The sequence below is a fragment of the Labrus mixtus genome, chromosome 22 (genome assembly GCF_963584025.1).
Source record: "Labrus mixtus chromosome 22, fLabMix1.1, whole genome shotgun sequence".
NCBI lineage: Eukaryota > Metazoa > Chordata > Actinopteri > Labriformes > Labridae > Labrus > Labrus mixtus.
The window spans coordinates 8,281,264-8,296,660 of record NC_083633.1 but is presented as its reverse complement, the minus strand read 5'-3'; the positions used below and the strand labels follow the sequence as shown (position 1 = coordinate 8,296,660).

General features: G+C 44.9%; 2 protein-coding genes across 4 annotated transcripts in view; one reads left to right on the top strand and one right to left on the bottom strand.

Annotated features, from left to right (window-relative positions):
- The window catches only part of cog5 (component of oligomeric golgi complex 5), a 53,691-nt gene that overhangs the window by 33,908 nt on the left and 4,386 nt on the right, over window positions 1-15,397 (bottom strand). For all 3 annotated transcript variants that reach the window (XM_061029410.1, XM_061029411.1, XM_061029412.1), the window contains exon 6: window positions 13,698-13,818. In XM_061029410.1, coding sequence (XP_060885393.1) covers window positions 13,698-13,818 — 121 coding nt within the window. The remainder of the gene's footprint in view (window positions 1-13,697; window positions 13,819-15,397) is intronic.
- Window positions 2,388-8,299, top strand: LOC132956608 (G-protein coupled receptor 22-like). Its single transcript, XM_061030152.1, has 4 exons — window positions 2,388-3,177; window positions 4,857-4,998; window positions 5,136-5,282; window positions 6,674-8,299. Exons 2-4 carry the CDS (start codon window positions 4,879-4,881, stop codon window positions 7,724-7,726), a joined length of 1,320 nt encoding a protein of 439 aa, XP_060886135.1. The 5' UTR covers window positions 2,388-3,177; window positions 4,857-4,878; the 3' UTR covers window positions 7,727-8,299.

Sequence of the window (15,397 nt, the reverse complement as noted above, 5' to 3'; positions counted from 1 at the left end):
AAAGCTGCTCCGAGAGTCTAATTAGTCAAGCGCAGAGGTGTAAAACAGAAAAAAAGAAAAGGAGAAAACAGTTCAGGGAGGGGGGGGGGGGAGGGGGGAGCGATGGATGAGTAGGAAGGGCTACTGGAGGGAGATACGGAGAAGCAGAAAGAAACACAGCAGAGAGAGAAGAGAGGGGGAGGCAGAGCAGCAGCGTCAGTGCATCTCTTTCTTCCTCCAGGCTTTGAGGCTGCATGATTTCTAGCAGTCAAATTTCCATCCTGAAGGGACTCAACGGCTGAGCATATGATCCTCGAATGATGGACTAAAACCTGAGCCACTCACGCTCGTCACCTGTGGGCTCTACGCTACCTCTGGGATTGAAATCAGAAACTCCTGAAGGGAAGGAAAGCACTCTGCGGGATCAGAGAGGAACGCTCTTTTTTTTTTAAAAAAAGGTAAACTAACACCATCATAAACCGACACTGTTATCGCAGCTCTGATAGCAAGGCGGTGTAAACGTGTTGCAGAAGGCACATTTAGCTTGAGATAAAAAAAAAAAAAAACACACACACACACGGCACGCTGACATGTTGTAGCATGAGTCACGATGTTTCAAGCAGTGATTATTTTGAGAGGAGAATAATTAGAGACAATGAGCGGCTGTCAAACAGCGAAGAACACAGCTGAGATCACTACCTCCCAAAGAGAGTGAAGCTCATGAACTAATCAGACTCCACTCCTTTGAATTTGTCCTCACTGTGGGGTTAACCAGAGGGCAGCTATTTCATGTAACTCAGAATTTGAAAAAAGGCATTATAATTAGTTGATGACGCCAAAGTTGAATTGGGAAAAGCAATTTTGCAGAGGACGGTGCATCCCTTTATGAAGACTTCTCAAACTAACGAACTCAGCTTGACAAGAAAAGACAATAAAAGACATCGTATGAAAGAGAATACTCGGGCTGCAGCGCGTTGTTGCCCGTCACTTGAGTTTAACAGATCTGTTATTAAGGCTACAAAAGGTCAGACAAACGCCCTGTGCAAGGTGACCTTTGATAACAGCTAATTTTGTCCAGCATTCTAATTTACATGATAAAAAACCTCAAATTACAGAAGCTGCGATGAATAAATTCTCCTGATTTCTGCCTGATAAACGGCAAATCGTTTTCCGATTCCTCATGAATAACTTTGGTGTACTCGTCGACTAATCCTTCCCCTCGTTGATGTGACACCTTCCTCTGATTTCAGCATCCTGTTGGGAGATTATTTTATGTAACCGCAGCCCAAGGCAGCTCAGGAGCCCGGGCGTTTGGCCAGAGATTGGTAGGCGTGTTGACAGAGGTAGGTGTTCCATCAGATTGGATGTGATTGGCCGGTTGAGTTTAGGTACCAGGCGTGCGTGGTTAAGGTGAGCTTTTACACCGCAGGTCACACCTACACATTCACACACCGATGGAAGAGGCTTGTATGTAAAGACGACCATATATATAACACTGAGTTGAAGACGTCTACAGATGCATTTTTGGTCGCACTCAGATGTAAAAATGTATTTAGAGATTAACAAGAGGCTACATCGTGGTCAGATGGCGTTGGGCTCCAGGACGGCTTTTCAACCAATGCTTTCCGAATCTTTGTCTCTGCACACAGACTTCTTGTATGCAATAATTTGATACCACTTGAAACTTGCATACAGATTCTTCTTTCATAAGCACACGTCTGTTCATGCAGATTAAGAATGAATTAAACATGACAATGCTTTGGACCAGACCTTCAATGCAAGCTTGCCGTTTCTGACAGCCCTCACTTTCACTACTCCCCCTGACAATCTTTCCAAATGTAAAATGTTCAGACAATCCTGCTGAGTCCTGAGATGACTCTGAACTGACTGATGCAGTGTGTGGCCAGTTATTGTGACAGTCAGTCAGCAAGACATATCATGCACTGAGACAGTCTGCAGACAACCAGCTCGCAGTTTTCAGAGCTTATTTGCTGAACAGCATATGACGAGAACCATCAAAGACCAAAAGCAAGGCAGCAAAAACTGATTAAACACACATTGGGCACACACGCCAACAACAACACAAACACTCACAGGGACAGGCGTCCAATTAGGGAAAGAACGAGCGAGCTCTCTGTCAGGCGGTGATGAACGAGCTGAAATTACACGGTTGACATGTGACGCAACATGAACAATCAGGGGGAAATTATCTGACTTCAATGTGAAAGTGTCTTCCTGTTTGCACCCATTAACTAAACACGACTTTTCTTTCACTCTCCAGGATCCAGCAAGACGTGGTCTGAAGAAGGACACCAAGGAAACTGATGACTATAATGATGCATGAGGGGAAAAACGCCATTCTCTGCTTCAATCAAGTCCCATCTCCCAGTCTCTGAAGGATAAAGCGAGCGTAAGGGAGGCGAGAAATGTGAAAGTGTCAATGGATCTATCGCTTCGAGTGGTCTCAAAGAACTCTACTTGACCTCTGATCTTTGGTGGTCCTCTCTGGATCACAGAGGAGTGAAGGATTTGACTGGCAGATTCAAGGTGAAGTGCCAAACAGACTCCCCTCTGTTCTGTCATCTCTACCTCGTTCCCATCATTTTCTTCTGGAATATAAATCGCAAACCTGATGCTGTCCGACAAGAAGGGGCTTTGGACAACATCGGGACCATCACCATCTCAAGAGAGATGAAGAGACGGATGTGAAAAAGACGTGCAATACCCGACACTTGGAGAGTAGTGTAGAGAGAAGAATTGTTCTGACGCTGGCATCATTTTCAGGCGGGGATGAGACTGGAGGCAATGGTCCAAACACAACGGAGGACAATGAAGAGACAGAGCTGTGCATGAATGAAAGCATTGATCCGAGTGCACCGCACTGATGTTACAAACCACATGCCCCCCAAGGAGGGGCGGGTGCGTGTTGCTTTCTGAGTTGCACAAACAGACCTCGCCATTCGAATGACTTGAACCATCTTCCACAAAGCTTCAGCTCACAGAAAACGTTATTTTATCGTCGGTCAGATTTGGATACGTTCACGGGAAGAATGCTCCTAAATAGATTTGGATCATCTTGACTCCTGATTTGATTTTGTCAAGTCTGAAGATGGGGGGACAGTTCTGGATGCTCCACCAAGTTCCTTGTAGCCACTTTGGTTGCTGCTGAGCTGGAGAGGACACTACTGGGAGGGAGTGGTGAGTTCAAGCCTCATATCCCACCTGCACTCAGTTTTCTTTAGTCCAAAACCACAGGAGAACTAAACATCACATTATTGCATCCTTGCATTGGTTACTGTTGGCTTACAAAGCAACAAACAAAACAGGACTCTCACATGGGTCATTTGTAGGACAGACTTTCCTAACGTGTAATCCTGGAAGGCTTTTGTAAACACATATGAACTCCTGTCCCTATAATTTTTGTTAATTGTTTCACTATGATGCAAACAAACCAGCTATTACAACATGACATGCAACCAGATCTGCAGAACTTTATTCGCTCATCGCTGCAAAAGGAGAAGCTAAAGAAAAAAGTGTATATGTTGTTTGTTGTTGAACATCTTTAAAGCTGGTGCAATGGTGGAGAAGGTAGTGCTCTCTTACACGGGCGTATAGTATGTTTCATCACAGCTCTACACCAAAGTGCAGCAAATACACAATTACCCATCAGGCTTATTCAATTTTGTCAGGGAATGACTACTTCAGTCACAAGTCTTGTTACGTCGGAAGACTCCTTTGGTCTCAGTGTTCAAGGGAAAACAAATAACCACCATGTAAAAAATACAGAGGGTGTATTTATCAAGAGGTTTGACCACCTTGCACGTTCACCAAGAGTTCAAAATAAGTATCCTAAAAACGAAGCCTTAAGATTTTATCCAGGGTAAACTAATCCTGGAAAAACAACCTCTGGATTTTCAGTGTTTATCTAAAAACATTTTATGTTCCCATAGATGAACTTAAGGGATTCTGAGAGTCTCTCTTGTAAAATGAATTCTCACTGATGTGATGATGATCGTCTTTAATGTTTCACTGATGATCAAATCCTCTCTTAAGACGCTAAACTTATTTATTGCAGCAAATCCAGGGAAAATATGGAACTAATTTGTGTGAAGGACATTTTCCAAGCACTTTGAGAACTGATTAGTAAGGGACAAATTGATGACGTGTGAGTCATTAATCTTTCTTGTTATTGATTTACTTGGCATTTTGGCGACTGTGGCTCAGTGTGTAGAGTCGGTCGTCTCTAAACCGGAACGTCAAGGGTCGATCCCCAGCTCCTGCAGCCACATCATGTCTGATGTGTCCTCGGGCAAGACACTTAACCCCAAGTTGCTCCCACTACTTCATCGTTGGCAGTGTGTGAATGTGTATGAATGGATGAGTTAATACAGATGGTCACTTTACACAGCAGCCTCTACAATCAGGGTGTGTAGGTGTGAAAGCGCTTTGAGTAGTCAGAAGACTACAAACGCACTCTACAAGCTCAAGCCCATTTACCATTTTTGGTACTATACTTTAAAGTAGATTTTAGGTATCACAGTTTGGGGACTTGGCTCTTGACCTTTGATAACGTTACCCTCATTCACGTCTGAAATGCCACCACGATGAGTCATTAAGTGGTGACACAAAGGCTCATAACTGGCAGAAATATCTGTTCAATGTTGAAATTTTGAACCAGCGATGTGTTGTATCAAACAAGTGGGTAATAATCTGAGCCTGTCAGTGACAAAGACAAGAACCAAATGGCTACTGGGCCAACTCACACCACGTTAAACCTGTTGGTGTCATGTAAACACCTGAACATGTCAAAAGAATGCCCATCTCTCTTTACCTCAAGGCAAATGACTGAAAAACGTTTTGTGTCATCTGCCCTGCAGGCCTCTTCCTCCCATCAGGAGAATGCACACATCCCTAGTGCAGATCTCTGCAGCCACCATGAGCAACATGACGGTGCTCGACACTGCCGACCCCTACGACCTTGACATGACCTCTGAGGCCGTCTACCCCATCAGCTTCCAGGTAATACTTCAGCCCCCTATGTACGAGGGGTGTTAAAATGAATGATGCATCGCCATGCCGATCCCCTTTATGGTTATGTGGAGTAAAAGTAATGAATGTCCCACTAAACAAAGCCATGTTTCGTTTTTTGTTTGCAGGTTACTTTAACGGGCTTCCTGCTTTTGGAGATAGTTTTGGGCTTGAGCTCCAACCTCACCGTCCTCGTTCTCTACTGCATGAAGCAGAACCTCATCAGCTCCGTCTCCAACATCATCACCATGAACCTGCATGTGGTCGATGTGATGGTAAGATCTTTAAACCTAGGGGTTGGACGCTAACAGCCTGTCCTAACAGCATGTGAGCGTCAGCGACAAAATCAGCTTGATAAGTGGAGATAAAGGAGCATTAATAATATCCATATCCATGATTGAAATGTTGAGCTTTGACTTGTGTGTCAACACCGGAGAATTTTTTTTTTTTTTTCGGGCAAACTACGAGCCATTTATTGACGAGCCTTTGAGTGTTGTCATTTGAGTCAACAGCTCGTCAATACAAAGCACCACACTTTAGTTAATCCACCTTCAAAATAAAAGCACCAGATGTCAAACTGTTTGCAAAGGGGAAGCTGAAATTCAGAGAAGAGAGAAAATGAATTATTTGACAGATGCAGTTTGGACAGCGAGCGTGCGTTCGTGCGGGATGCAACATCCACTGTCGCACGCTGTTAGGACACGGTGAAAGACTTCTTATAAGACTTCAAAAAGGAGCCAAAGCATCTGCTTCTGTCAGTAACAATTCAGAAAGTGGACTATAACAGGAACACGAGCTGCCCCGAAACCTTGATGATTTGAATCATCAGTCAAATTAAATCTCATCAGCTGAATGACTCACTCGTCCTCCTCGTGCTCTCAGCTCCGTCGACGTCTTTAAACCAGACTCCGCTAAAACCTTCTCCTCAGACATCCATTGTGTTTATAACTCCTCGGTTTTATGTTTTGTAACTGTTACTATCACTTCCTGTTCCCCGATAACCAAATACTTAACCATGTCAGATCTTAGATTCATCACCATCCATCACATTTACAATGTCAAAGGTACAACTTTATCAAGACGAACATCCTTTAAACTATGATATAGTAGATCAGAGCTGGCTTACCCCAAATTCCCACATACTAAGTGGGCGCCGCGGCCCGTCAGCGCCACGCAATGTGCCGTAGTTCGTTGCCACTCTAGTCAATCATTGTGTTTGTACAGCTGCTCTCACATTCCAGAAATGTACCCAGTGTGGCAGGGCGCAAGGAGTATGTGGGGATTGGGGTTTACAAAAGCAAAATAGTAAACGGTGATGAGTCGAGTTGTCGGTTTGTTCTGTACCGTCGAGGAGGCGTTGTCCATCTTTCTGAACCAATTTGAAGCCAGCACAAGTTTTACCAGCAAACCAGTGAAGTAAATGGAAACACTGGATTCATAACACGAGACACACTGAGAGCATCATTGCAAAAAGGGAATTTGGGAAAACTTAAAACAGATCTCAATATCTTCTGTCTGTTGTGTTTGGATTTTGCATTTAAATCGACCTCGTAGCTCCACAAAGTAAAGGTTTAAGTTTCACTTAGTTCGGCTCAACACTAACATCTGTCAACTTGAGCAGAAAATGCATTCTGAATATTTTTCTCACTTTCCGTCTTGTTTCCAGGTGTGCGTTTGCTGCATCCCAATGACGGCCGTGGTGGTGTTACTTCCTTTGGAGGCAGAGACGGCCATGATCTGCTGTTTCCACGAGGCCTGCGTCTCCTTTGCAAGCGTCGCTACCGCCGCCACGGTCCTCGCCATCACTGTGGACCGCTACGACATCTCAGTCCGACCGGCCAATCGCGTGCTCACGATGGGACGAGCTGTGGCTTTGCTGGGATCCATTTGGGCTCTGTCCGTTTTCAGTTTCCTGGTTCCCTTCATGGAAGTAGGTTTCTTCGTCGGGCATGGTTCGGATCTGGTGAACCAGACTACACTGGTCACAGTCGCTCATACTAATGAGTACTACACCGAGCTGGGTTTGTACTATCACCTGCTGGCACAGATCCCCATTTTCTTCTTCACAGCCGTGGTGATGCTGGTGACTTATTACAAGATCCTTCAGGCGCTGAACATCCGCATTGGGACACGTTTTCAGCACAACCTACCTAAAAAGAAGCAAAAGAGCAAAAACACTATCTCACTGAGCACTGCGACACAAGCGGAGTCCACGGACGCTTCTCAGAGCAGCACAGGGGCGCGGGCAGGGGGGAGCGCACCTATGGGAATGCGGGCATCAGTTTCTGTCATTATCGCTCTACGACGTGCAGTGAAGCGTCACCGGGAGAGACGGGAGAGACAGAAACGAGTCTTCAGGATGTCTCTCCTCATCATCTCCACCTTCCTGCTTTGCTGGACTCCAATTACTGTTCTGAACACCATCATCCTCAGCACGGGGCCCAGCGATTTGACTGTCCGCCTCCGCCTGGGCTTCCTGGTGATGGCATACGGAACCACCATTTTCCACCCGCTCCTCTACGCCTTCACCCGGCAGAAGTTCCAGAAGGTTTTGAAAAGTAAAATGAAGAAGAGGGTGGTTTCTGTGGTGGAGGCCGACCCCACGCCGAACAATGTGGTCATCCATAACTCCTGGATCGACCCCAAGAGGAACAAGAAGGTCACCTTCGAGGACACGGAGGCCAGACAAAAGTGTCTGTTGTCACAGGACGCAGAGTAACGGGATCAACTCTCGTGTAAATATATCAAATATGTACAGCAAATGTGGATTACAGTCTCGGAATATGGCTGACAAACTGTCGTTAAAGAGGGACTTCTTCATGGAAATAGAGAAGGAAGAATTCCGACCACAATGTTGCAGTCTAAACAAGCTAAACCCTTTTAAAGGCTCGACTGCATAAGTCCTGGGCAGCTTACTAAAAAGATGATTTAAAACGAGGATCTGCTTCCTGCGACCAGAGGAATAAAAAGATTAAAAGCAAGAAGCTGTGAAAATATCAGATTTAAAAAAAAAAAAAAAAAAAGGGAAAATACCAGCAGCTGAATATGTTTTGCATTTACGTTTGAGTTTGTCCTTAGTGCAAGAAATGTCTCCAACACATGTTTATTTATTACTAATTAAAGTGGGATATCGTAGAGTGCTACCAAGGACAGCTCAGTCATAGATAATTATGTAAGCGGCAGCGATGTTGTTCTCTGATGTTAGCGTAAGATGAAACAAATGTGTCTGTAAAGGACGCCTTGATATTGTTTGTCACCCTTTGTAATAAAGACACATTATGTGTCAGGATCACGCTGCTCTCCTGCTTCTCTGTTTGGATCTGGATACAGGGACTTCAGATGAGAGGGGGGTCTGAATGTGCATGTTTAATTCTGTTTCTGCTTCCTCACAATGACCCTCTCGCTCTGTTCTAACCCAAGTAACTCTGTTTTCAGAAAACGTTGAAGGTGATGGTAACATTAAAGGCAGGGTTGGTAATTTCCTAATTTTAGGTCCTGATAGACATTAATAACTCATGTTCTCTGAAAAAGGAACGAAGAAAATCCGTCATCTGTAGCAGTTGTAATCCTGTAAAAACTTCAACCAATGTCTGCCACGAGGTACCAATCTGATGAACCAATCAGATGCCTCCCTGTCTCTCTGCTCGCTCTCTACCTCTTGTGTGCTCTAGCCCACACTCAAAGCGTTTCACCGATGACGGAGTTTATACTGTGAGTTTACTTACCGCTGAATGAGACGACGTAGTTTCTACACAATGCAAGAGATGAGCTGAGGTCCACTTCTGGAGCAACGGCGCTCGTTCATGTAAGTGAGGGGGCGTGGCTTATGAGGGAGCACGGGGGGGGGGTGTAGACGGAGCACTGAGGGAATGCTACTTTCTAAATCATGCTAATTTTTGAAAATTACCAACCCTGCCTCTAATATAAAAAAAAGGTAAAAAGTACTGTTCACACAACATGAGTTATTTAACCTCCCAACACAATTTACCGATTTTGAATTCATTTTTATCTTCATCATATTTGAAGAAAGATCACATTGCAAAAGACTGCCTTTAAAGCGATGAAAAAAGGAAGACATTTCATGCACATTTGACCTATCGTGAAGGCCGAGCTAGCCCACAGCTACTCTCCGATCAACTGCTGACATTTTGGTGACAACTCTAAGGTCAGCTTCGTGATAACAAGGAGGACAATGTGGATGATGATGAAGGCCTTGCGGCGTAGAAAAACAATACTTCAGTGTTTCCCACAGAATGACGCTGCACCTGGGCAGCTGAGTTGGCTATAATTTGCTCCTTCTATCTGCTCGGCCTCAAGCCCTCATCACAAAGCGTAAAGAGCTAATGATATCCAGGCTCAAAAACGCCAAATAGTTCCCTTTCTCCGTGCAGTTTGCTCTCGTTTTGGTCTTTTCAGGGTTTATTTTGATGCCAGACTTGAAGGAAAACAAAAAAAACATGCACCCCATTGTGTAACGATGTAACGTCTTCCTTGTGTCTCCACCGATGGGGACAAAGTGTGGAGCTGCTTACAGCCCCAGACTGATTTAACCCTCGGTTATATTAATGACAGTAATGTCAAAGTCATAATAGCAGACTTAATATACGGGTACTTTATTTTTAAGGTCATACAGAGTGTTTTCTAATCACTGGAAAGTTTGCATGTGACATGTCTTGGCGGCACATTTCCCATAAAGTGTCAGCAGACGTTTTTTTGCTCCGCTCTATCTGAGCGTAGCCGCTGATGTTTGTGAATCAGACACTTGTTTTGCAATAAAACTGATTTGCACAGAAATAAGACGTGTTTCCCCTCCAAATGACGACCAGAACCGGTGCACACAGACGTGTTGCTGTGCATGTGGGATGAATTTAACCGCCTGCATGTGTTTTAAAAATCAGGCGCTAAGTGTGTAGAAAAACGTCAGCAGCAGCTGCACAAAAATACTAAAACGAAGGCGTAAGAAGCTGCTGTTTTAACGTGAGATGTCGGACCCTAATCCGGGAATTGACAGAGGGGACGTCCACCTTCAAAATAAAAGCACCGGATGTCAAACTGTTTTCAAAGGGGAAGCTGAAAGTCACGGAGGAGAGAAATATTTGACAGATGCAGTTTGGAGAGCGAGCGTGCGACTGTGCAGGATGAAACATCCACTGTCGCACGCTGTTAGGACACGCTGAAAGACTTCAAAAAAGGAGCCAAAGCATCTGCTTCTGTCAGTAACAATTCATAAAGTCGACTATAACAGGAACACGAGCTGCCCCGAAATCTTAATGCCCGCCCAAGAAGTGCTGTGTGTGAGGAACACAAACCTGGTACTTTGAGAGACAAAGAGGTAAAATCAGTTATTGTAAGAGAGCGCCGTCACTAGAGATGTTTCCTGTCACCTAGAATGTCTTTAATTTTAGCCAATGGGCAACTAGACGTCGCATGTGTAGGGAGGAAAGTTCTACATATTTTAAAACTCCAAACATCAATAACGTTATTGACCCTGCTATTCTTGCAGATGGATTTAATACCAGTTTTTCTCCCTGACACGAGCTATTACACATCTCGTCATGCCGATAAATATTAGAAAAGTACAGACCAAGCCGGGGGGGGGGGACTAGAAGTTAACAAGCTGCCATTACTGCAGCGGCATCTCACCACAACATCTGCTGGTTTGGGTGAAAGCAAGTTTCTACTTTTACCGTTACTTTGAATTCAAACTTTATTGTCAACAACGGTGTGAAGTACAACATGAAATGCCTTAAAAAGCCTTTAAAATACATATTTCACAGAGGCACTCAGTGAGAGAACCGCACTGGCTCTACTGATGCTGAAAGTGTCGGACAAACCCTCAAAGACATTTGAAACGCAGTACAACGCTGTCTCTCCGGAGCGTTTGTCAAAGTGGGGAGAACTCTGGTTGCATAAAGCTTATTCAGACGGCTTTAAGAAGAACAAGAGATCCTTTATTAATCCAACGAGGGGAAATGACTTGTGGTGTCGTAAAATGACTGTCTGAAACAAACACACATGCACAAACAGGATATCATGGACATGCACTAACGGAGAGATGTCAGAGTGATTGGGCTGAACATGAAAGAGCGCCCGAGCCGTTGGGGGTGCTGTGCCTTGCTCAAGTGCTCCAGTTCAGTACTGGGACATGAACCAGCGTCCCGCCAGTTCCTCACACCAAGTCCCTACAGACTGACCCAGAGCTGCGTTCTGTGTGTGTCATAAGTCAGCCCCGCGCTCTCTCGTCTCTAAACACCCAGAGGCTGCGTTCTAAGTACGCCGCACGCTATAAGTCGTAAGATATAACACGTCCTGTACACAAGACAAGCAAAGGAGCAATGCCATCCATAAAGCCTAATGTGAGTGGGACTGGACTCTTTAGATCAGTGGTTCTCAACTCGTGGGTCGCAGAGCTGTTTTCAGTGCGTCGCACAAGTGTGCCCGGAAATAAAAAGACCATGAAGCGTTTTTAAAAACATTTGTTCCGTTACTGTTTGAGTTCCTAACTGCACTATTGTTCAGTAAATGAATCTCATTGGTTAAAAAATATCTGAAATTTGGATCATGATTTCTCATGAAGGAGCTGGTGGTGGGTTCTGAGGCTAGACCAGTTGAGAACCAGTGCTTCAGATTACCCTTGTTTGACCCCACCCTCGGCCCTTGAGTTAAAATGAAAAGGCCAGAGAGCCCACTTGATAAATTGCTGGCATTGTTGGACAACAACTGACTGGGACACAGAGACCAGACGCCGACACTGTATCACCTTTAAGAGCGTGTTGTTGTGCCGCAGAACAGCGAGGACACGGAGCCCATTTAAAAGCTCTTTACGGCAAATGGAATTTGTGCGCGCCTGTGTGTGCCTGTGTGTGTTTATGTGTGTGTTTATGTGTGTGTGTTTTAGAAGAAGTGGTCGCACGCCAGCAGGCAGGTTTCTAAAAACACTTGCCCTTGTGAACCCGCTCTGTCACGCTCAAAGCCTTTTGATAACCGAGGGTCGAACGAGAGATAGATAACGGGTGGCAGAGGCACGCGATGCATCACTCTCCGTCCGCTGACACCAGAAGGTCACTCCCGTCTCCTGAACCTCTCCGGCCATGGTTAGGCAATAACTCTGAGCATGGGAGAGAAAATCTGTGATGGAGTGCCGAGAGAAAAGAGAACATGGGGATGAATCGAGTGTCGATGAACGCATCGTCAACCTGCTCCGGTAGATTGCTTCAGCTAGTAGACGCTGAAATGGCTGAAAAGTAATAAAAGAAGGTCGACTAAGAGTTCATGTTTTTGTCCCCGACAGGCTCAGATTGTCTGACGTCATTACAGAGGCATCGCTCCCGGAAACACATTCCTGTTTTGACCCTCCTCAGCCTAGTGTTGTAGTACTCTAGACCAGTCTCGAGACCACTTTTTGAAGGTCTCATCTTGGACTCTAAAGCATTTTTACTCTGTCTTGTCTCGGTCTCAGACTTTCTAAAAGAAAGAATAACTTAAATTCATTCATGACTTGATTTTTATCCTCTGGCAGTAGCAGAGAGAATCACTCCCATGATTCCCCATCAGCCTCGACATCACCTTTTGTTTTTGTTTTGATCGAGAGCCCCCTGGTGGCTGAATTTACAAAGAAAAAAAGAAAACCAGGGATTGCTTTCTCAAATAAATAAAAATGACTGGCTCTGTTTCAAGGGTCCAGCAGAAGTTGTTAAACTTGTAAGCTAAATATCTGTCGATGTCTAGAGGACAATTTAAGATATTATTATCAACAGTGTTATTTGTGTTCAGAAGCATTTCACACTGTTTCTGAAACTCACAGAGAACAGATACAGAACAGATACAGAAAGCACCCGGTGGTGTAGCTGCAGAGCTTTTTTTGGAAACCTTCAGTTAAAAATTAGGCCAATGTGTCACAGATCAATAAACAGGAATCAGAAATAAATCGATACGAAAGCATGCAGACCTGTTCTGCTTTTTCAAAATATTCCTAAAAAAGTGCTCTAATGATGTTTCTGCGTGTTTATGTTTCAGTCTAGTTGTGGCTCTGGTTAGTGTTTAATCTGTCGAGCCGGATGCCGTGAACCCTGCGGCTGACACCGCTCTGATTTAAAGGTCAACAGCCCCTTTCAATCGTCCTCGCTGCAGCTGCGGTAACATATCTTCTTCCTGTGATCCTGCAGAGCAAAAACACATCACCGCTGCAGCCTCGAGGGGAGCCTGCCAATTCTCCAGGTACATTTATCATAGTTAGACCTTCATCCTTGTGTACGGCGGAGACTACTACTACTACTACTACTACTAATTATCGCCTGGTGACAAGACCGCTGTGGTTTCCAATGTCAGCTTGAGGGAATATGGGAATGTCTGACGGTTGCCAGGTTTCCCATGACAACCACTGTGAGAAGCTGCAAACCGATTCTGGGTCTTTGGATTCCATCAGTGGCATTTTTTTAAACATATACAAGGCAGAGATGGAAAACCATGAGCAGCACAGGCATCTGATTTAGAGACAATATCATCCTGAATCAGAACCAGTCCCTGTGTTAGAAATCCCACACTGGTCTGTGCAAACATCCAAACAGAAAAGGATCCTCTTTGAAGCATTGCAATAACAAAGTGTAGCCTGCTTTTGCACTACAGCAGCAGTCATAGTATGATAGAAACAGACTGTAGGTTTCCACATGAGTAAGCATGCATGTTCTCACCGAGTTCGTTGAGGCTCTGAGCCGCCTTGGTGATCTCCCGGCTGCCCCCCTGCAGCTGCCCCTGCAGCCTCTTGCTGAGGTACAAGATGCGGATGATCCTCCGCAGCAGGTCACAGGCCACCTGGGGAGACGCAGAGGAACATGAAACATAAAAACAATCATTAACTCTGAGGCAATGATGTCATGTGTTCAGGTGAGACAGCTGACAGTCATTGCAACAGATGTCACACGCAGCAATTAATATGACGATTGTTTACGAGTTAAATTCAAATAAAAATGGGAAAGCTTGTTTGTGCAATATGTTGTTTATATCGAGTACGTATGTCTCTTCTTCCAAATACAGACTTTAAAGGTCACATTCTGTAAAATCCACTTCCCCATGTTATGTTTCTCTAACACTAATATGTGTCTCTAGTCCGTCTACAAACCCCCCAATGATGAGAAAAGTCCATCCTCTCCATCTTTTGCCTGCTCCACTTTTCAGAAAATGTGTGCTCAAACAGGCCGTTTGGAGATTTTCCCTTCATGACATCACAAAGGGCAGTAACCCCTCCCACCAGGTGGGTGACACTCCCACAGCTAGGTGTTTGTTCTGCCTTCTCGAAGTAAACAAAAGTGAATGAATGACATGCAGGAAAGGAGCCACAAGTCGGACTCATTCCCGGGCTGTCTGTCCGCCTGGAGGACTACATCCTCCGAACATGTGGCGGAACCTGACTGCTAGGCCGACCCCGCCCCAGAATTCTTGGCTGTTTTCCAAGCAGCCTACTTCATACTGCTATCGAACGAAGTATGTACTTCATAATAAGTTCAACAGTCATATGCAGTATGGCTGCCAGATGGTGGTTATTTTGCAGCCAGGCTAAGCTGGTTTCCGGTCTTTGAATGAGGAAGTAAACAACAGCCCAGCTGACGTCAAACGCCGCTACAGTGAAGCGTCCGCTTAGAGTCTGAAAAAAGCTGACGAGAGATTCATTTCGATTTTCATGATTTAGAGAATCAACAAAGATAACTGGTGGTCTCTTTGTGTGGTTCGGTCTGATTGTGATTATTTTCCTCTGTTACGATGGACGTCGCTGTCCGCCATTTCGACCTCCGACCTGCCGCTTTGCATTGTGGGAAACAGCACACGAGGGTGGTCTGATGCAGACTGTAGATTTTTCCAGAATCAGAACAACATCCTGGTATTTGTGGCATCCCGTGGCTCTCGCATTTGATCGCATACTGCATTTTGGACCAATAAGTACAGACTACTAATAAAGTAGGTGATTTAGAATACAGAGCATGTTTTTACTCAAACGACTCCTTTAGTTAGATCCAGTCTGATAAGTGTGATCTGACTGTTCCCTTTGGGAGGTAAGATCATGAGAAATGGAGGACGCCAGTGCGGTAGAGGCTTTTCAAGGGTTATTAGTGGATTGATGAGAGGACAATAGATTTATTTGTTCAGCGCTCGTCCTGATTCAGAGAGATCTTTAAAACATGTGCGGTCACATTATCTGCCGGAGGTGGACCCAAATGAGAGAAGGAGGCCTCGAGGTCCGTTCAGAGACAGATCAGCTGTTTGAGTCTCATCCAGTTCATACTGAAGACTCAGACTGAAAACAAATCCCTCCTGTCTGACACACACACATGAGCACACACTCTGAGTGACAAAGAGCCAGTAGCCCTGAAGAGAGACCTCAGAATCAGGCTGACCT

Coding starts and splice junctions, on each gene's coding strand:
- LOC132956608 (XM_061030152.1), top strand. CDS start 4,879: ATGCACACATCCCTAGTGCAGATCTCTGCAGCCACCATGAGCAACATG. Junction 4,999..5,135: donor TCTACCCCATCAGCTTCCAG/GTAATACTTCAG, acceptor TTTTGTTTGCAG/GTTACTTTAACGGGCTTCCT. Junction 5,283..6,673: donor TGCATGTGGTCGATGTGATG/GTAAGATCTTTA, acceptor TCTTGTTTCCAG/GTGTGCGTTTGCTGCATCCC.